General features: G+C 34.0%; 3 protein-coding genes across 4 annotated transcripts; all 3 read left to right on the top strand.

Annotated features, from left to right (window-relative positions):
• The first annotated feature begins 303 nt into the window (after nt 1–303).
• LOC104787481 (DExH-box ATP-dependent RNA helicase DExH7, chloroplastic) lies at nt 304–12166 on the top strand. Of its 2 annotated transcripts, none has more exons than XM_087450664.1 (34): nt 304–833; nt 925–1030; nt 1109–1302; nt 1465–1518; nt 2038–2188; nt 2273–2679; nt 2991–3209; nt 3541–3652; nt 4066–4260; nt 4349–4425; nt 4634–4756; nt 4885–4971; nt 5196–5296; nt 5433–5490; nt 5693–5758; nt 6253–6338; nt 6425–6608; nt 7126–7272; nt 7374–7475; nt 7563–7715; nt 8195–8299; nt 8622–8762; nt 8844–8933; nt 9009–9065; nt 9350–9433; nt 9643–9741; nt 9812–9952; nt 10108–10178; nt 10521–10590; nt 10807–10899; nt 11032–11241; nt 11436–11528; nt 11751–11873; nt 11971–12166. In XM_087450664.1, exons 1-34 carry the CDS (start codon nt 534–536, stop codon nt 12049–12051), a joined length of 4380 nt encoding a protein of 1459 aa, XP_087306790.1. In that variant the 5' UTR covers nt 304–533; the 3' UTR covers nt 12052–12166. The 2 variants fall into 2 exon arrangements, with proteins under 2 accessions (XP_087306790.1, XP_087306791.1); XM_087450665.1 differs by having other exon boundaries at nt 481–833; nt 5248–5296.
• A 4413-nt stretch (nt 12167–16579) lies between these two features.
• On the top strand, nt 16580–17460 carry LOC147944245 (DExH-box ATP-dependent RNA helicase DExH4, chloroplastic-like). Its single transcript, XM_087452775.1, has 3 exons — nt 16580–16864; nt 16956–17064; nt 17151–17460. Exons 1-3 carry the CDS (start codon nt 16589–16591, stop codon nt 17372–17374), a joined length of 609 nt encoding a protein of 202 aa, XP_087308901.1. The 5' UTR covers nt 16580–16588; the 3' UTR covers nt 17375–17460.
• A 110-nt stretch (nt 17461–17570) lies between these two features.
• Nucleotides 17571–19914, top strand: LOC147944246 (DExH-box ATP-dependent RNA helicase DExH4, chloroplastic-like). Its single transcript, XM_087512513.1, has 6 exons — nt 17571–17594; nt 17752–17902; nt 17990–18396; nt 18691–18909; nt 19208–19319; nt 19745–19914. The coding sequence occupies exons 1-6, from the start codon at nt 17571–17573 to the stop codon at nt 19912–19914; spliced, it is 1083 nt and encodes a 360-aa protein (XP_087368639.1).
• Nucleotides 19915–20176: the final 262 nt, after the last annotated feature.

The raw sequence follows: 20176 nt of genomic DNA on the forward strand, positions 1-20176 counted from the left end.
AAAATATAAAAATATAAATAAGTGTATTAAAGTAAAAACTTATCTCTAACTAAGAATATTTATATATTTATTTTTGGAAAATATATTATATTCTTTTAAAATTTTATTTTAGTAGACATTTTTAAAATCGCCGCATCGAGCATGTCCTAATCTAGTATATATATATATAAGCTCTATATTTAGCCCCAAAAAAAAAAGCTCTATATATTAATGTTTTCTTGAATTTTAGTTAAATTGTTCTGTTAGAAAGCTTCAATATAAAATTTTAAATATATGTATTTTCTGTAATTGCAATGCTTGTGTGATATGAAAGTAATTGATTTGCTGTTAATTGTGATTAAATTTGGTTATAGTGATTATGGTTTGGTTCGGTTAACGATCGTTCGGTTTCGATAACTACATTTGAGAGAAAAAACAAATAACGATACTACTTGGGTCTGAAGAATATAAAGCCCATTAGGCCCAAAAATATTCCTCTCCGTCTTCAAGGTTCCGTTTTGATCGGACGGGACGAGAGGCAAACTCCGAAGAGAATGGCTCCGAAGAAGAAACCTCAGAAGCAAAGCAACAAAGCTGCTGCTTCTTCTTCATCATCGAAATCGAATTATCAAAAACCTTCTTCAGGCCCTAAGCTTCAGATTTCGGCGGAGAACGAAGATCGTTTGCGGCGGCTATTACTCAACTCTGGCCGCTCCGGTCCTTCGGTTCCGGCTCCTGTCAGTAATTCGCTCTCCAAGGCTCAAAAGACAAAGAAACTCACTAATGTCTATGAGAAGCTCTCTTGCGAAGGCTTCGTTGATGATCAGATTGAGCTCGCTCTCTCTTCTCTTAGAGTAAAACTCTTTCACCATTTTCTCGCCTTTGTTACAATTTTCACTTTGAAAAATGTCTGTTTCTGATACAATGTGAATTATTTATGTTAAGGATGGAGCTACGTTTGAGGCTGCACTTGATTGGCTTTGCTTGAACTTGCCGAGTCATGAGTTGCCAGTGAAGCTTTCTACTGGAGCTCCTCGCTTTCCTACCACAGGTATGGATAAAATTACGTACACGTAAACGCTTACACTTGTCGTGTATTGATGCGTTTACCTTCCCATTGGTGTTGCAGGTGGTTCTGTTGGTGTGATATCGATCTCCAGGGAAGATTGGAATGATTCTGCTTATTCTTCGGTCCAGGTAGAGGAGGAGAAGCCTGAGGTTTTAGTTCAAGTGAAGGGTAAGAAAGATGAAGAAGAAGCTCTTAATTCTAGTAAATCATCTCAAGCTGATTGGATCCGTCAGTATATGATGAGACAGGAAGAGGTACTCATATATAATGCTTTAATCAAGAAGCGGTTTGTTTAAGCTTAATACATGATAGTTCTAGCCACAAAGTCTTGGGTAGAGTTAGAAAATAATCTGAAAGCGTAAATAAAAGCAAAATTTTATTCACAGATTAATTTGCTCATTGAATCAAATTTGCAGGAAGAACTGGAATGTTGGGAAGATGAGGTTGATGGTATTGACTCCAGCAGGAAGGTAAATCAAGTTGTTTTCCAGGCTCTTTTTTTCCATTATATCACCAAAATGGAATATGGTAGACTATGAGTGAGACCTGTTCCTTAATGGATGTGATGTGGTTACACTTTTGCAATTTCCTTGTATGTTAGCTTTCACGCATCTTGCACAAGGGTAAATATCCCCTAAATGATTTTGAACCTTTACAAAACTGTAAATATCTGGAAGCTCTTGAATTTGGATCATGAATTGTTGTTTCTCTCAAAACGGTATTATGTGAGTTAAGGTTATCTGTCATGGCATAAGTTTCGTAAAGCTACTTTTCTCGTTTTCGTATTTTTTTACGGCTCTGGTTGTGGCAACCTGTTATCAATATATTTTTTTCTCCATTTGGTAAAAGTGGAACCTTTATTCATCTGCTTATGATGATTATGTGAAACTACAAACTTCAATCAGTTATTTTGCACACCATATTGGTCTTTCTTCCCGGTTTTTATGTCTCTCTCTACTGTGATATCTTGATTCCACAAATCACACTAGGTATCCGGTCCGAGGCCTTTTGATGTGATTGCCAAAGAATATTATACGGCAAGATCAAATGCTATGAAAGCAAAGCAGAAGCGTGATAAAAAAGGACAGGAGCAAGCAGGCCTAGCCATTCGCAAGCTCAAGCAAGAGATATCTGATCTTGGTTAAGTTCAATCTTTTAGTAATCAATCAGTCTATCATTTGACCTGGTGCAGCATGTCATGAGCTATATGAGTTTATTTTGCAGGGCTATCAGAAGCAACGTTGGAATCTGAATTTCAGCGTGAACATGCTTTTGAAAGTGCTACAGAACAAGAATTAACCTGTCCAATGCCCGATAACACTAATGAGTCAGTTGATGCTGACGATACCTCTTTTCAGCTGGTAGATAACTCGACCTTGGATGCCAATCCTGCTGGGAGCTGTGAGTCCGAGGAAATTGAACCTAAAGTTCTTCCCTCAAGTTCCTCGGGACAAGATTTAGTTGCATCGGATGAGGATTCAGAGGACGTGGAGCTTGGCGATACATTCTTTGAAGAAATTCCGCCTTCTGAAGCTTCACCCCATGAACTTCTGGAATTGCAGAAGGAGGAGAAGATGAGAGAACTACGCAGTGAGAAGAATCTCGGGAAACTAGACGGCATCTGGAAGAAGGTAACTCTTTCATCAAACAAGATTCTAGGATAATTTACTTTCAAAATGCTGTTGCAAGTAAAGGTGCTCAATGCATTTAGTGCGCATATGCTTGCTTCTTAATTTTTCATTTTGTTACATTCACATATGCTGACATAATGATTAAGTGAGTTCTAAGTAGTCTTAATAGATATGGAATTTCCTTCTTTGGCTTTAACGTGTAAGCTTGGTTATTCCCCTGGTCCCTTTTCTTCTTGGTTTGTTCTATTGAAAGCTTTAATACTGGCCGGCTTCTTTTGGTCGACTATCTATTTAACATATAAAATTTACAGGGTGAGGTGCAAAAGATCCCGAAGGCATTTCTTCATCAATTGTGTCAAAGATCAGGGTGGGAAGCACCAAAGTTCAGTAAAGTAACCGGTGAAGGAAGGAATTTCTCTTATACTGTAAGTATTCTGCGCAAAGCCAGTGGACGGGGTAAAAATAGACAAGCCGGGGGTCTGGTAACTCTTCAACTTCCTCATAAAGATGACAACTTTGAATCCATCGAGGTACTCGTTTAATCCATGTTTTAAAATTTATATTCTTTTAGTAAGATGTGAAAGTGTATCTGGCTAGGGTCTCGTGACTAAATGTAGTTAGGGATATATATTCTCCCAAGAAAGTTCCAGTTAAACTCCTTGATTGCCAAATTCTGACTTCTGAGTAAACAAGAATCTTTAGTGCACTATTATTTGGTTAACACCGTTGCTCAAAGTTTTGGGTTTGATTATGAACCTTATCCAAGTTGTAAGCTGTTGATTGGAAATAATCATTGGTGCCTGATAAATATGTTGACCATATGATCAGTGTACTAATATCTTGTGAACTTGTGTGTGACAGGATGCACAAAACAAAGTTGCGGCATTTGCTCTTCATAAGCTCTTTTCTGATTTACCTGTCCACTTTGCAATTATGGAGCCTTATGCCTCTCTAGTTTTGAACTGGAAACAAGGTGATTTCATTTATTTCGTCTCTTTTGTTTTATCCAATAAACTTTGCAGTAAGATATCTTCTCCACTTCTATTTATGTTGACATTGACATATCCTATTTGAAAACAATTTTTTTTCTCACTAGTCCAGGAAATGTGGGGCTATAAACATTTTTGGAATTGTAACTCTACAACATTTATTTTCGCATGAGAGTTTTGGTATTTATTTGTTCAAAACATTTTGACTGTCAATTAGAGCATCACTATTAATTGAAAATTTTACCTCATATGAATAAAATGGAGGGAACACGACATAATCATGTGCTAAAAATTTAGCGTATATCTAGTGTGACCATTCTAATGTAAAATAGATTAGGTTCTGTTTGGCATATGCATATCTTTATTAATCTAATACAGTTGCTTTGAGCTTCTACAGAGGAATTGTTGTGTACCATACAAAGCACAGGAGAAGAAGACCGAAGAGCTAATTTTGTTGATAGGTTGCTTGAGGAGGACAATTTCAGTTTGCCTGCTTCGTCGAGTGGCATTGAGGATGCACTTCCATTGGTAGACTCCTATGTCAAAGAGAAAGATGACTTGGGTCTAGTCCAATCTAACCGCAGAGCTAAAAGTATGGTTGTACTAAAATAATTTAACTCTGGATTTTACTGCCAAAAATTTATTAGCAGGATATAATCCTCCATTTTGCTGTGTTACAGGAGAATCTTATATAGAAGCTGAGTGTTTCTCTCTCCAACAAAAACACGAAAACAAAAAGAGAACGCAGAAGTACAAGGTAGAATATTCTTATGTTTGCACAGAAGTTTGGCTCTAGATGGTAAAGAATGTCGTTCATGTAGCTAATTTTATGCCTTACAGTTATGTATTTATAAAGCTTATCAGATTAGATTAGTTTGTTGCAGTAAGAAGTATAGGACTGTGTTGTCAGCATGTCAGATCTGTGTTATTGCAGCTCTTACAGTCATCCTACTATTCTTTTGCAGGACATGTTGAAAACTAGAACTGCGCTTCCTATATCTGAAGTGAAGAATGGCATACTGCAGCATCTGAGAGAAAAAGATGTCTTGGTGGTATGCGGAGAAACTGGCTCTGGAAAAACTACACAGGTTTGGTCTCGCCAGCTGCTCCCTGTTACTTACTGTTGATAAAATGCTTGCTGTTTGCTCCTTTATTACTGAATTTATCTTCCAGCTTAAAGCTTTGAGTTATTTCTAACTGTGCAACATTATTCCAGGTTCCTCAATATATATTGGATGATATGATTGATTCGGGGCATGGTGGATACTGTAATATTATATGCACACAACCTCAGCGTATAGCAGTGAGTATCTCGGTGTTCAGATGTGATATTGTTATATATTAGACGATATTATTAATTTGGGGCATGGTTGAATTTCTTGTTTGGTTCATATTGACGTAAACTACAATCTCTTTTATTCTTGTTGGTCCTTTTATTTCTGCAAAGCGTAATGATGTCATTTAGTGTAGCCCTGCAGATTTCTTTTTAATTTTTGCTTCTGCTATTAACTGGGTAATATGGTCTAGGCTATCTCTGTTGCTCAAAGAGTTGCTGATGAGCGTTGTGAATCCTCTCCAGGCTCAGATGACTCCTTGGTTGGGTATCAAGTTCGTCTTGAAAGTGCAAGGTCTGCCCCTTAATTTTGAGATTTTTTTTGTATTATTTTACGAGCTTATATGGGTTTCCTGTTTTTACTTTCCATAATATTCATTGGAGTTGTGAATTAAGCAAATTTACCTTGGGATATTTATATATTTGTTCAGGAGTGACAAGACGAGGCTGCTGTTTTGTACTACTGGCATTCTACTGAGGAAACTCGCTGTAAGTCCCCTATTTCTATCAATAAGCTCTTGCAAGCAAATAATTCCTCTTACGTGCTATAGTGTTTTATGCTACTGAGAAAGAGTAACATTTTATGCTTTTTTTTGTATAGCATAATAAGAAGCCACATTTATGAGATTATAATCAGCATTCTCTCTTATTGTTTTTTTTTTCTGTTTGCTCGTTTGTGCACACCTTTCAGGGGGATAAAACCTTGAACGATGTTACACATATTATAGTCGATGAAGTGCATGAGCGGTCTCTTTTGGTGAGTCTTCATTAGCTCAGACTAAGCCATAAATTTCATCATTGTTAAGAAAAATAGATATACAATACAGGGTTCTACATAACATCATCTAATGCATCACTAGGATATGAGAACCTGTTACCAATGAAAACTGGATTTTAGTATTAAATTTTAAAATGTGCTCTTATAGTGACACTCTACTATATATTTAAATTTTTACAACGTGAAGACCAAAAGCTTGTATCCTTGGTGGTCTACACCTTTTTCACCACCTCTCTCTCTTCTGGCTTCTTTTGACTCTACTTAAGAATAATGGAGCCACTCATTTTGCTTCCAATTTATTTTTGTGCTGTTAACCATTTTAATTATCTCAGTCTCCTCTTTCCATAAAGAAAAGAATGCTAGATTTGTATTTCACGTTTTGCAAGCGTTTAACAATCTGACAGGGGACTGCCTTTCAATCTTTTCTTAACATCAACTTGTGGGTGTGAACATTTTTCTTATTTCCATTTCAGGGTGATTTTCTTCTCATTATTTTGAAGAGCCTGATTGAGAAGCAATCATGCGATAATACATCACGTAAATTGAAAGTTATCCTTATGTACGTATTCGTGGCTTTTATTTTTGAAGGCAGATGTAAATAGTTAAGTAAAAATCATATTAATCTATGTTTTTGATCCTGTTCAGGTCTGCTACTGTTGACGCTGATCTATTCTCAAGATATTTTGGTCACTGTCCTGTGATTACTGCTCAAGGACGAACACATCCAGTCACTACCCACTTCCTGGAAGAGATTTATGAGAGAATTAACTACCTTGTTGCTCCAGATTCTCCTGCTGCGCTAAGATCTGATACATCTATTAAAGGAAAGGTACTTGGATTATTCGTATCAGACACATCATCTGTATACTTCTGTGATCCCCTTTTCACTTTGACCAGCAACTCCCATGTTTTTTGGGCATCTCTTCCATTCACTTACTTTAAAGAGCCTGCATCAGTTGAGCTTTTCCTTAGCAGAACTAAATATAGGTCGATGCAGCTGCTTAGAATTTTGCACTCCTTGACTAATGAGTTTTCTTCCGATTTTGTGTTTGGGAAATTTTTTTACCCAAGGGATGTTTCATTCATATGGATAATCTTACTGTATTTGCAGAAAAAGTTTACGTCCAGGTTGAAGGACTTGTACAAAGTTCTTCGTCTTTTTGTGGGGCCTAACATTGAATGGCCTTTACATTTCCATGATTGTAATATGTGAACGCCTTTTGATCACATGTGTGTTATATGATTTTGAAATTTAGATTGTACTGTTGATATACTGTACTCTCATTTAGCTTGCACTGGAAAAGCTATGATTATGTGTAGTTAATAAATGGTTTTGATGTCTGCAGCTTGGTTCTGTAAATGACCGTAGGGGAAAAAAGAATCTTGTATTGGCTGGCTGGGGCGACGATTATTTGCTTTCGGAGGACTGTCTTAACCCATTTTATGTTTCCAGTAATTACAACTCATACAGTGACCAAACACAACAAAATATGGTACGGCCACTTTGAGCTTCTGTTACCTATTCACTTAGTTATCCTGGTCTTCTTATTCACCCAGTTATTCTGAGTCCAAACAACTTGTGAGTGTTGTGTAGAAAAGGTTAAATGAGGATATAATTGACTACGAGCTTCTTGAAGAGTTGATATGCCACATTGATGACACTTGTGAGGAAGGGGCCATTCTAATTTTTTTGCCTGTAAGCTGATACTGAGATATATTATGTTAATGAGATTCACTCATCCTCTCTATCGCTTTGGCTTGATATATTTTGGTTTAATAACAGGGAGTGTCAGAAATTTACATGTTACTTGATAGACTATCTGCTTCCTATCGTTTTCGTGGACCGTCTGGCGATTGGCTTCTTCCTCTACATTCTTCTATTGCATCTACAGAACAGAGAAAGGTGTTTCTTCGCCCCCCTAAAGGCATACGAAAGGTAATATTATGTGACATCCATATAATCTGTTGCACTATTGCTATCTCTGGTTTAGATGTCGACTAACCAGGAAGTGTGTCACTTTTCATCCATTTCAGTTCAGTCGTGCAGTTTTATGGCTTTATCTTTAATGCCTTGCTTTTACATGTTTTCTATTGGAAATCTATCTAAATTTGTAAGGCGTTCTAGGTTGAATGTGTTGAATTTTGATGCATTTTTTTTTTTCGGTTATAAGAGTTTTGTCTCATTTCGTGCTACTACATATTTCCTTTATTTCCGCTAGCATATGAATTTCAGTGATATGTTCCAGAGACAACTTTTCCCTTACCGTATTCAGGTTAACAAAAGAATTACATCGTCAGTATTGGTCTTGTTGATAGTTGTATTATGTGTATATAATATACAGTATAGGTTTTATGGAGCCATGGACCTCTGCAAAGCTAATCTGATTCATCTTTTGCATCATCTCTTATGTTCAGGTTATTGCAGCTACAAATATTGCGGAGACTAGTATAACAATTGATGATGTGGTGTATGTGATTGACAGTGGCAAACACAAGGAAAATCGCTATAATCCACAGAAGGTATTCCAAATGCTAGTCAATCCATTGCATTTTCCTTCTACGACGATGCTTGTAGACCATCTAATCTTTTATGTTTGTTTCCTTTCCCCGTTTGAACTCCATAACTTTTTTGAATATGAGTTGAGCATTTTATAGTTAGATGTTTCCCCTTAACTATTAACCTGGTTTCAAGATTGGTGTCCGGTATTTTGATATATGAATTAACCTGTATGGATTTATAAGTTCTGTTTAATTACATTTTTGTATATGTCTGCATGATTGCCTATCATTGTGTTTTGTCTCTGAGATGTCAGTTTGGTTCTCAATTATTTTTTTATCTTAGAAATTGTCAAGCATGGTGGAAGATTGGATATCTCAAGCAAATGCAAGACAAAGAACCGGAAGAGCTGGACGCGTCAAACCTGGGATTTGCTTTTCATTGTACACACGCTATAGGTTCGAGACGCTAATGCGTCCCTATCAGGTGTTTTTTATAGGTCCTTTCCTGGTCTCTTGTTAACTTGGTTTTAGCCATTTAACTCATCGGTTCCACACTGATTTTAAGGTTCCTGAGATGTTGCGGATGCCATTAGTAGAATTATGTCTACAAATCAAATTGCTTGGCTTGGGTCATATTAAGCCTTTTCTGTCCAAGGCAAGTGACACCATCTTTGGTGAAAAAATAGATATCGTTATCCATCTTATACTGATTTATATTCACTGTCTTTAGGCGTTGGAACCTCCGAGTGAAGGTGCTATGACCTCTGCAATTTCATTGTTACACGAGGTAATATGTAATGGATAGAAGCCTTTTCTCTGTAGAACTCTTAAGTTCCTGGGATCAGTCATATTTGATAATCCAACCTGTCATTTGGACATATAGCTGATGTGCTTTAGGTTTTTCTGCAGTGTGGCTGATTAATCTCTATTCTATTGTAGCCTTAGGGTTTATGTTATGCTTTTTGAATCCCCTCATTTTAGTTCCCATTGATGGCGATCAAAACGAGATTTTTGCATACCTTTTAAGAGTTTTTGTGCTAAGCTCTCTCTTATGAACCCTGTATACTTTAGGTTGGTGCTGTTGAAGGGGATGAAGAGTTGACACCACTTGGGCATCATTTAGCAAAGCTTCCTGTTGATGTGTTAATTGGAAAGGTTTGCTTCTGTAACATTATTGTTGCGCTAAAAATTGCCGAGTTGGAGGCCTTGGTCACTGACTCTCATATATATGTTTTATCCTCTCCTCACAACATCTTGCCTCATCTCATCATGTATTCTCTTTCACTTTCTTAAGAAAAAGGCTGCCTAGGTTGCATCATATAATTATTTCCACCCGTTATGACTTGATGTTTGATAATTTGCAGATGCTGTTATATGGTGGAATATTTGGTTGCTTATCACCTATTCTCTCGATCGCTGCTTTCTTGAGCTACAAATCGCCATTTATATATCCCAAAGATGAGGTACATTTTTACTTTCTTAGAACTTGGCTGATTTGGACAAGGAGTTTGTTAACTAACTCTATTTTCTTAGAAGCAAAATGTCGACCGGGTAAAACTTGCTCTTTTGTCTGACAATCTGGTGAGCTCGAGTGATTTAAACAACAATGACAGACAATCTGATCACCTCCTTATGATGGTTGCATACGATAAATGGGTGAAGATACTGCAAGAGGTATGTGATAAAAGGGATAAATGAGCTGTTTATTGAACAACTGAATAAAGCATGGATGGATTGAAATCCACTGATACTGAGTTTATGTCCGGTCTATTTTAGCACAGCGTTAATCAAGCATAATGACATTCTCTATGTGTTTGTGATTTCTTCAGCGGGGAATGAAAGCTGCACAGAGGTTCTGTGAATCAAAGTTCTTGAGCAGCTCAGTGATGCGGATGATCAGGTACATTTAACCTTTCTACGACAGATCTCCATTAAATTATTGAAATTTGATGTTTATCCAGTTGAGTGTAATAACCTTCAGTTTTGAGGTCGTCTGACTTACTATTTGGAAAATTTAGAAAGCTAAACAATTATGTTTATCGAAACATGATTTAATATGTAAACGTAGTTTGACGGGAGATAGCAGTCATTTGTTTAAGTATCTTAATTTACGTCGTAGTGGGAATTTTTTCATTATATGCACGAGTCCCTGTATTTTTTTTTTTTTTAAAACTGAACGAAGGCTTACGCTATTTATGTCTTCATCCTTCAAATCTTATTATTGTTTTGTCACAATTATCAGAGACATGAGAGTACAATTTGGCACATTACTAGCCGATATCGGGCTCATCAATCTTCCTAAAACAGGAGAGGTAACTTATCTAACCCCATCTGAAACATTTTGCATTATGCATGTGATTGTGGTGTATGTGATTGAGAGTCTGATCTTACAAGAACATTGAAATGATAGTTCTCAAGTTTACGGTACAGCTCAATGAGGTTTATCATATTTGTAAGGTTGGGCAGAAAGAAGGCTGTAGGTTTATTTTATAAAATCTGATCAGGAATCTCTTTGTTTATTATCATAGTTTTCGGGGAGAAAAAAAGAGAATCTTGATGTCTGGTTTTCTGACCCAACTCAACCTTTCAATATGTATTCACAACAACCTGAAGTTGTTAAGGTAAAGTACACCTGGTGCTCTTCTGCTCGGATTCTTTCTCGTGTTGCCAAGAATCTATAATACAATTGTAAAGGAGGTTCTATGTCATTATCTATTTGGTGGGTAAATGAATTCAGCTGTCAATATGTACAGGCTATACTATGCGCAGGACTATATCCTAATATAGCAGCCAGTGATAAAGGAATTACAGAGACAGCGTTTAACAGTTTGACAAAGCAAGGAAACCAAACAAAGAGCTACTCGGCATGGTACGATGGCAGAAGAGAAGTTCATATCCATCCATCTTCTATAAATAGCAACTTCAAAGCATTTCAATACCCTTTCCTTGTATTCCTTGAGAAGGTAATCTAATTTTTTAATATGTGAATCATTTGATTTTACTTTTAATACTTATGATCTACGAGCCTCAGAATTTCAGACTTAGCTTTGTATGTATTGGACTAGAATTATACTTTGCTATTTAATTTGATGTTACCAGGTAGATTCTGGTGTGAATTCGTAACCATCTAATCATAGGTAAATATTGTATCATGTAGGTCGAAACAAACAAGGTATATTTGCGAGATACAACCATTGTTTCTCCTTTCTCCATTCTACTTTTTGGCGGCTCGATCAATGTTCATCATCAGGTACAATTAGCCATATTGTGTTGTCTCAGAGATCCTGGATCTTAATGTCCTTTACATCTTAAAACTCTTTGAAAAGTCTTGGCACCTATGTTTCGGAAACGATTTGACGATGCATGTTGGATATTCTAATATATGGCTGGCTCTTGGTTTGTTATTATACAATCTCTGTTGGATACTTTTTCTATGTCCTCTTTATCTTAAAACTTGTATCTTTCGTTACAGAGTGGATCAGTAACCATTGATGGATGGTTGAAGCTAGCAGCACCAGCTCAAACTGCTGTTTTGTTCAAAGAGCTTCGGTTAACCCTCCACTCCATTCTCAGAGATCTTATCCGAAAACCCGAGGTTACTTGTTCAATCCTTTGTTTGATCTACTTGGTGAAGTAAGTACTCAGGACTAAACTCTCTTTTCTCTCTCTCTCTTCACGTTTGTGTTTTCCAGAAATCAGGTATTGTCCACAACGAAGTCGTCAAATCTATGGTCCATCTTCTTATAGAAGAAGGCAAACCGCAACAGACATGAACTTAAAAAGGAAGATCAAATTGTCTGTAACTCACCAAGATTTAAAGGTGAACATAAGACACAATGTTGATACTACAGTGACTTCCGCAGCTAATATTTAATAATATCTTACTCATATCTTTTCCGGGGAAATGGTTAAACATGACCTGAATTCTGAAACATTTGTTGATTACTTTAAGAAGCCCTCTTAAAAAATCCCATTGGAGGTGGTCTAATGTTTCATTTAGATGCATGGAATATCAGTTAAATGGAGTAATTAGCAAATAAAAGTGTAAATTCTTATACAACGAAAAAAAATCATATATATAAAAGTAGAGTTTCAGTCTCTCCTTATTGGTCCACTTGGCAATGCAATTTTAACAAAAAAAATTATATTAAAACACAAATTTAAAAACAATTAATTTTCACATTTAACTCACATAATATAAAACTGAAATTTTTATACCTTCTCCCTATAAATTATGCATTAACTTTATTTTTCCACTAAATTGTATTAATTAATTGTATTAAAACAAAACAATAAATTAGAATTGTAACTCTCATTTTTCTAAATGCAATTTTTCATCATTTCTCTTCCTATTAATACTCATTATCTTATTCTCTTAGTCTATCACACTTTCATTCTCTCATCTTCTTCCACTACTCTCAAATCTCTTTTTTGTTTTGTTTTGTTTTGTTTTGTATTTTTTTTGTTATTGTTGTTGTATGGGTTATAAAAAACCAAATCAAATATCATTGTAAAAGCTTAGTTTTAGAGTTTGTATGATATGTATATCTTATATATTTATTTTAATCTTTTAAAATGTTTATCTCCATTTTCTATTTTATATTAACATCTTATAAGTCATTATTTTCATACTTCCTTACAATATTCACCACATAATAAGATCATAAAGTTGAAATGATCCATATGTAATTATCTATTATGTCTCTGGTTATCTCACATATTCATGTATCATTTTTTAATAATTAATAAAGATCAATATAATTATCCATTTATCCATTTATAAAAACTATTTTGTTTTGTGATCCAATTGATAAATCTGCAGAGATCAATATAATATATATATTTTTTTATGATTTGAGGTTTCTGAAAACAAAAAGAACATAATTAAACAATTGGTTTTTTGTGTCTTTTAATCAAGATAAAAAAATGATCCAAAAAACAAAACATATTCAACTGGAACTTAAATATAAAAATAAAATATCATTTCACTAAATTCTCTAAAGATGAAACCATTAGTATGAAATCTAGCACTATAAGATAAATTGATGAGTGAAAACCAAAAAAATATAAGTTATCCTTGGGATTTTAAAAATTATTGAGATTGAAGAATTCATATAATTTTATAAGAAAACTAATTTAGTGTGTCACTTAAAAAGTAATATTTTTTTATATTGAAGTATTATGTGTAAGTGTTGAGTTTATATCAACAAACAACCAAATCATGTGAATTTTGATTCAGCCACTTGGTATTCCTTTTATTTTAGGTTATAAAAAATTAAAATATTTATTTATAATTAAAGACATATAACTCCATTTAACTCAAATGTAACTCCTATCCAATAATTGTACATTAATTCATTCCTACTACTAACTTATTTATCTTTCAAGAGAAAATATTTTTGGTTAAATTTTAACATTTTTTATTTGTTTTGGTTGGGTAAACTTATATTCATATTTTGGTTGGCGAAATTAATATATTTCTCATGCAAAATTATTGTTTATAATGTATTTCCCATTTCAAAGTTTAAAGCAATATATCATGTATATAAAAGTAAGCTTTTTGTCTCTCCTTATTGGTTGATTTTCATTTAATGTTTTCTAATTTTTATTTATTTTTTTATTTGCTTTCTAATTGCTTTAAACAATATTTAAGACCCAATAAACACAATAAATTTAACTCACACATTAAAATAAAATTATAACTGAAAATAAAATAAATTATGCATTAATCATATTCTACCACTCAATTTTATTCAAACACAATAAATTATTATTGTAACTCCATAGTTCTAAATGTAACTTTCATCATTTCTTATCATATAAATAAGCATTCTCTCAATCTATCATTCTCTCATATTGACATTCTTTTACTATCACATTTTCACATTTCTCATTCTCTTCTACAATACCTCAAATCATTTTTCGTTTTTTTTTGTTATTTTTTATTTCTTATTTTTGTTGTATGGGTTGTAAAAGACAAATGAAATATCATTGTAAATTGTTAATGCTAAATTTTAATTTTAGAGACTACATGATATATATTTTACATTGTTCTTACTTTAAAAGATTTATCTCTTTTATCTAATTTGGATTATTATCTTATAAGTAATCATTCTCTCCTCTTCTCCCACCAATATCAAATGTTGTTATATCTCATATGTGTTGTAAGAGTTTGATTCTATATTTTAATTTAGAAAGTATTATATATATATATATATATATATATATATTACATTTTTCTATTTTTTAAAGATTCATCTCCATTATCTAATTTGGATTACCATCTTATAGTAAACATTCTCTCCTTCTCTCCTACCAATATCAAATGTTGTTATATCTCATATATGTTGTAACTTGTAAGACTTTGATTCTATATTTTAATGTAGAAAGTATTATATATATTTAACATTGTTTTCAATTTTTATTTTATTTATATAAAAAAATATTTCTTTATATTTCTTGCCTTTCTAATCTATTCATATTTATTTTTTAAATTTGCATAGTTAAATTTAAATTCGCATAGGTTGGTTTTAACAAAACAATCAACTTTATTTGAGAATTAGATGTTCCTATTAATTTTTGAATGATCAATGTGTAACATATAAGCATTTTGTCTTGCAATCACAAGTTCCATTTCCATTGCTTAACTTCATGGTTAAACTATAATATATGTTGTCCTATTTGTAGGAATAACAACATACTTATTTAATTTATTTAAAAGAGCAGATGATTAATCGAAATAAACATTTATCCAAATTTTATAATTCAATCACTGAGTGTACTTATTACTTTGAAAACTTTTACATTGAAGTTCATCAAATCATATAAGAAAACTAAAATACTATGTCACTTCACATTTGGAAGGAAACACTTGGTATTCCTTTTTAAAAAATTCAAAACACATATAAAAATTTATTAATATTTAACTCACTTTAAAGACATTAAAAGTTATTTAACTCAAAAATAACTTCTATCCAATAATTTCATACATTCCTCCCACAAATAAAAAATATATATATATGTTCAAGATTGTATTTAAATATTACATAATTTTTTAGTTAGCTAAATTTATAGTCACATATATACAATATATATACAATATATATACATAAGAATTTATATTACTTATTAACACCATAATTCGACCCATTATTTGCTTAACTCAAAATTGGTTTCAAAGCCAACTAAAGAAAAACAAAAACGATCTTATTGATATTAGACCAAAACATGGGCATACAAACATAATCACTTACACGGAAGATATTTTAAAAAAATAACTTATTATTGTAACATCAACGTATGAAGGGTTTACATAAGCAGTTAATTAGAAAATCTATAATACAATAAATGTATTGGAAACAATATCAGTCAATGATAAGATTAGATCCTCAAAAGCAAGAAACAATATCTTCATAATTCATAAAAAATAAACGCCACAATTATACATATCTAAACGATGGTATAAACATATAGTGTATAAATAAAAGTGACGGCAAAGCCCGTATATGCCTAACTAAAACGAAATAATATAAAAGAGAAAACGAAAAGACCAAAAAGAAAAACAAGAAAGTGCCAACTACACCACAACCCACGCGTTGCGTGGGGAAGCACCTAGTATATATAGATACACGAGATATTAGAGCTAGAGTGGAGTCGCTTCCAATTACCTATACGAATAATTTTCCTTCTAATTGGCTCGTTTGAGCTAATTCTGTTATGTGGCTGACAAAAAAAAAAAAAAAAAAAAAAAGAAGATGCACGAGACATTAGAGCTATTTGTGCAAACTCTAATGTAATGAAAAATATATAATACAAAATATCAACATTTTATAGACGAAACATATTGTTCTACAAAAACAAGCTAAAATCATTACATATTTTGGCAATTATAATAGACTATATAATCAATCTAATATTAATTCTTTAATATAGAAAAAAAAAATTGTACAAAGTTTGGATTACTGATCTAGTTTACAAAATGAAGCATATGATGTTTTATATCATAAAAATATAACAACTACTTCACGAAGAAATTAAATACAAAAATTCATGAAATTATATATAAATATTTAATATTTTTTTGAGTCGAACAGAATTTTGTTTTGCAATGTACACCCTATTATGATTGGGTTGCATATTTTACTTTCTAAACTATATAGCAAATTGAAAGATTAGTTATAATATTTGGGCAAAAGTTGAAATGCAATTTAAAATTTTGGCTCCAAACAAAAAAAAGAAAAAACTCAAAAAAATTGGAAAATGAACAGTTTCTTCTTCTTCCACTACTGATCGGGGAAGACGAAGAGAGAAATGGCTCCGAAGAAGAAACAAAGCAACAACGAAGTTGCTTCTTCAATACCTAATTCAGGCCACAAGAAACCATCTAAAGCCCCAAAGCTTCTGATTTCTCCGGAAAACGAAGACCGTTTGCGACGGCTCTTGCTCAAGTTTCGCCGGACCCCTTCTCCGGTCACGGCGTCGCTCTCCGTGACTCAGACGAGAAAGAAACTTAATAACATATACGAGAATCTCTCTTGCGAAGGGTTTTTAGATGATCAGATTGAACTCGCTCTCTCCTCTCTTGGGGTAAAACCCTCGCATTTGTCCGTACAACATTTCTCGATTTTTTTTGTCAAGGCGATTCGTAATACCAAAGTGGTTTGTTTCTGGTTTTAAGGATGGAGCGACGACGCTTGAGACTGCTCTTGATTGGCTCTGTTTGAACTTGCCGAGTCACGAGTTACCAGTGAATTATTCCAACGGAGCTTCTCGAGTTCCTAACACAGGTATGTTTGTTGTAATACTCTCGGGGAAATTAAACGCTGTGTGTCGCGTATTGATGCTTGTAACTTCCTATTGATGTGTTTTTCAGGACGTTCTGTGGAGGTGATATCGAAATCCAAGAAAGATTGGAATGTGTCTGTTGAATCTACTGAATCATCATCAGTCCAGGTGACGAAAGAGGAGCCTGAACCTCAAGTTTTAGTTCGGGTAAAGAGAAACCGTGATGAAGATACTCTTAGTTCTTGCAAATCATCTCAAGCTGATTGGATTCGTCAGTACATGAAAAGACTGGAAGAGGTAACCAAAATATAGAACGCTAAACCATTTTTCCAAAAGAATTATACTTTGATCTCAAGGATTGGAAAATCACTGAATTAAATTTTCAGGAAGAATCGGATGATGAGGTAACTCAACTCAACTCTTTATCAGGCTACTTTGTAGACCAGCTTTTGTATGTTATAGAATGATGACAAAACTATGAACATCTGGAGGATTTTGTAATTGGATCATGAATTGTTGTTGCGACACGTGGGTGAAGCTTATTAATTAATGATTATCCTGTTTTGGCATTAGAGACTTCACTTAAGTCTTGGAGATATTTTATTAATTTATTTGTCTCGCTGTGTAGTGATATATATATTTGTAAAATTTAGTTGAGCACTTACCAATATTGTTGCTTACCGTATTAGGTATCTGGTCCAAGGCCTTTCGAAGTGATTTCCGAAGAATATTGTTTAGAAAGATCAAATGCTATAAAAGCAAAGAGAAAGGGTGATAAAGAAGGACAGAGGCAAACAGGCCTAGCTATTTGCAAGCTCAAGCAAGAGATGAATGCTCTTGGTTAAGTTTTAACACTCTTTAGTAATCAAATCTGTCAATCATGACTTGGTGCAGTATGTCATGAGCTTATCTGTGTTTGTTTTCCAGGACCATCAGAAGCAATATTGGAATCTGAGTTTCAGCGTGATCAAGATTTTGAAGACACTACAGAAAAAGAAGTAACATCCTCCATGCCGGATGACGTGCATGAGTCAGTAAATGATGATACTGTCTTATTTCACCTGTTTGATGACTTGACCTTGGATGCAAATCCTGTTGGGAGCTGTATATCTGAGGAAATTCAACCTAAAGCTCTTCCTTTAACTTCTTCGAAACAAGAATCAGTTGTGTTGAATGATATTTTAGATGACATGGACCTTGGCGATTTGTTCATAGAAGATGCTCCGCCTTATGTACCTTCTCCCCATGAACTCCTGCAAGTACAGAAGAAGGAAATTATGAGAGAACTGTGCAATGAGAAAAATCTTGAGAAACTAGAGGGTATCTGGAAGAAGGTAACTCTTCACCTAACAAGATCCTATGGAGATATACCGTTTAGCTTAGAAACTACTATTGCAAGTAATAGGTGTTTGATGCTTTTCATTTGTTACTTTGCCATATATGCTAACAGTATGATCAAGCAGTTGAGTTCTAACATTTGTTACTTTCCTTACTCTAGTTACATTTTGTAAGTTCGATTTTTTTACCTCTGTGTTGCGCTCTTCTCATCTTGGTTTGTTCTATTCACTTTGCCACATATGCTTGATTCTTCTGTAAGATTATATCTATAACATGTATAAGTTTAACAGGGTGAAGCGCAAAGGATCCCAAAGGCAATACTCCATCAGTTGTGTCAAAGATCAGGGTGGATCGCACCAAAGTTCAATAAAGTAGCTGGGGAAGGAAGCAATTTCTCATATACCATAAGTGTTATGCGTAAATCCAGTGGATTGGGTAAAAGCAGACTAGCCGGGGGTCTGGTAACTATTCAACTTCCTCATCAAGTTGAGGGTTTCGAATCAATCGAGGTACTTACTTGATCTGTACTTAAACACTTGATATGCTAAACAAGTGCGAGTTAGGGTCTTGTGAGTAAATGTTGTTAGGAAATATCTACTGGAAAGAGTTCTAATTCCTTGAGTTGCAACGGTCTGAGGATAATTAAGTACAATGCACTATTTTTTGGTGAACAATGTTGCTCAAAGTTTTGGATCTGATTATGAGCCTTATCTAAGTTGGACTCTGTTGACTGGAAATAATCATCTGTGCATGTATATAATAACCATATAATCATCATGCTAAGTATTGTGCACGTGTGTGTGACAGGATGCACAAAACAGAGTTGCGGCATTTGCTCTCCATAAGCTCTTTTCCGATTTGCCTGTTCACTTTGCAATTACTGAGCCTTATGCCTCTCTAGTTTTGGTCTGGAAACAAGGTGAATTTTTTAAGTTGCTCTTTCTTTTTTTTTTTTTTTTAATTTAAACAAAATTTGCAGTGTGATTTCCAGCAATGTCCATAAAAGTTTCTAATGATTGACTTAATTTATTATAGCTTAGGTTTATGTTGTGATTCTCATTAGTTCAGGAGTTGTGGGACTATAAATAAACCATGGTAACTCTACACAAACTATAGTTTGCATTGGAGTTTAGGATTTTATTTGCTCAAAGTTTGTGTCTGTTTAAAAGATCATCAGTTTTGAGTGAAATTGTATGGACATATGAACTGGAGTGGATGAAGAACGACATAATTATGGTGCTAATTGTTTTGACATATTTTGGGTGTCAGCATTCATATGTTCTAGCCTTAAATGGTTGCAATATTATGATCACCTCTTAAAAGAGTTGCTTTGAGCTTTAACAGCGGAATCGCTGGGAATACAAAGCAAAGAAGAAGAACGGAGAGCGAAATTTGTTGACAGATTGCTTGAGGCAGAAAATTTCAGCTTGTCCACTTCTTCGAGTGGCATACATGGTGAACTTCCAATGGTAGACGCCTGTGTCAAAGAGAATCATGACATGAATCTTTTTTAATCTAACCATCGAGGTAAAAGTATGTTTCTTGGATTCAATTTGTCACAGATCGTATAATATAACACTGGAGTTTACTGCCAAAATCATAAGCAGGAAGTATAATCTATAGTATGATATGTTACAGGAATCACTTCCATGGAAGCTGAATGTTCTTCTCTCAAAAGAAAACAAGAAAACAAGAAGAAGATGAAGAAGTACAAGGTAAAATATTCTTGTTTATGGTTGAACACAAGTTTTGGCCCTTGCGACAGTAAAGAATGTA

The sequence above is a fragment of the Camelina sativa genome, chromosome 5, assembly GCF_030686135.1.
Source record: "Camelina sativa cultivar CO46 ecotype springtype chromosome 5, ASM3068613v1".
Classification (NCBI taxonomy): Eukaryota; Viridiplantae; Streptophyta; class Magnoliopsida; order Brassicales; family Brassicaceae; genus Camelina; species Camelina sativa.

What these genes read in the sequence shown, in the direction of transcription:
- LOC104787481 (XM_087450664.1), top strand. Translation starts at nt 534, where the DNA reads ATGGCTCCGAAGAAGAAACCTCAGAAGCAAAGCAACAAAGCTGCTGCT. An exon ending in ATACATCTATTAAAGGAAAG is followed by an intron (nt 6,609 to 7,125) that starts GTACTTGGATTA and finishes TGATGTCTGCAG; the next exon opens with CTTGGTTCTGTAAATGACCG. An exon ending in ATCGCTATAATCCACAGAAG is followed by an intron (nt 8,300 to 8,621) that starts GTATTCCAAATG and finishes TTTTTATCTTAG; the next exon opens with AAATTGTCAAGCATGGTGGA.
- LOC147944245 (XM_087452775.1), top strand. Translation starts at nt 16,589, where the DNA reads ATGGCTCCGAAGAAGAAACAAAGCAACAACGAAGTTGCTTCTTCAATA. An exon ending in TCGCTCTCTCCTCTCTTGGG is followed by an intron (nt 16,865 to 16,955) that starts GTAAAACCCTCG and finishes TCTGGTTTTAAG; the next exon opens with GATGGAGCGACGACGCTTGA. An exon ending in TTCTCGAGTTCCTAACACAG is followed by an intron (nt 17,065 to 17,150) that starts GTATGTTTGTTG and finishes TGTGTTTTTCAG; the next exon opens with GACGTTCTGTGGAGGTGATA.
- LOC147944246 (XM_087512513.1), top strand. Translation starts at nt 17,571, where the DNA reads ATGAATTGTTGTTGCGACACGTGG. An exon ending in ATTGTTGTTGCGACACGTGG is followed by an intron (nt 17,595 to 17,751) that starts GTGAAGCTTATT and finishes TTACCGTATTAG; the next exon opens with GTATCTGGTCCAAGGCCTTT. An exon ending in TAGAGGGTATCTGGAAGAAG is followed by an intron (nt 18,397 to 18,690) that starts GTAACTCTTCAC and finishes TAAGTTTAACAG; the next exon opens with GGTGAAGCGCAAAGGATCCC.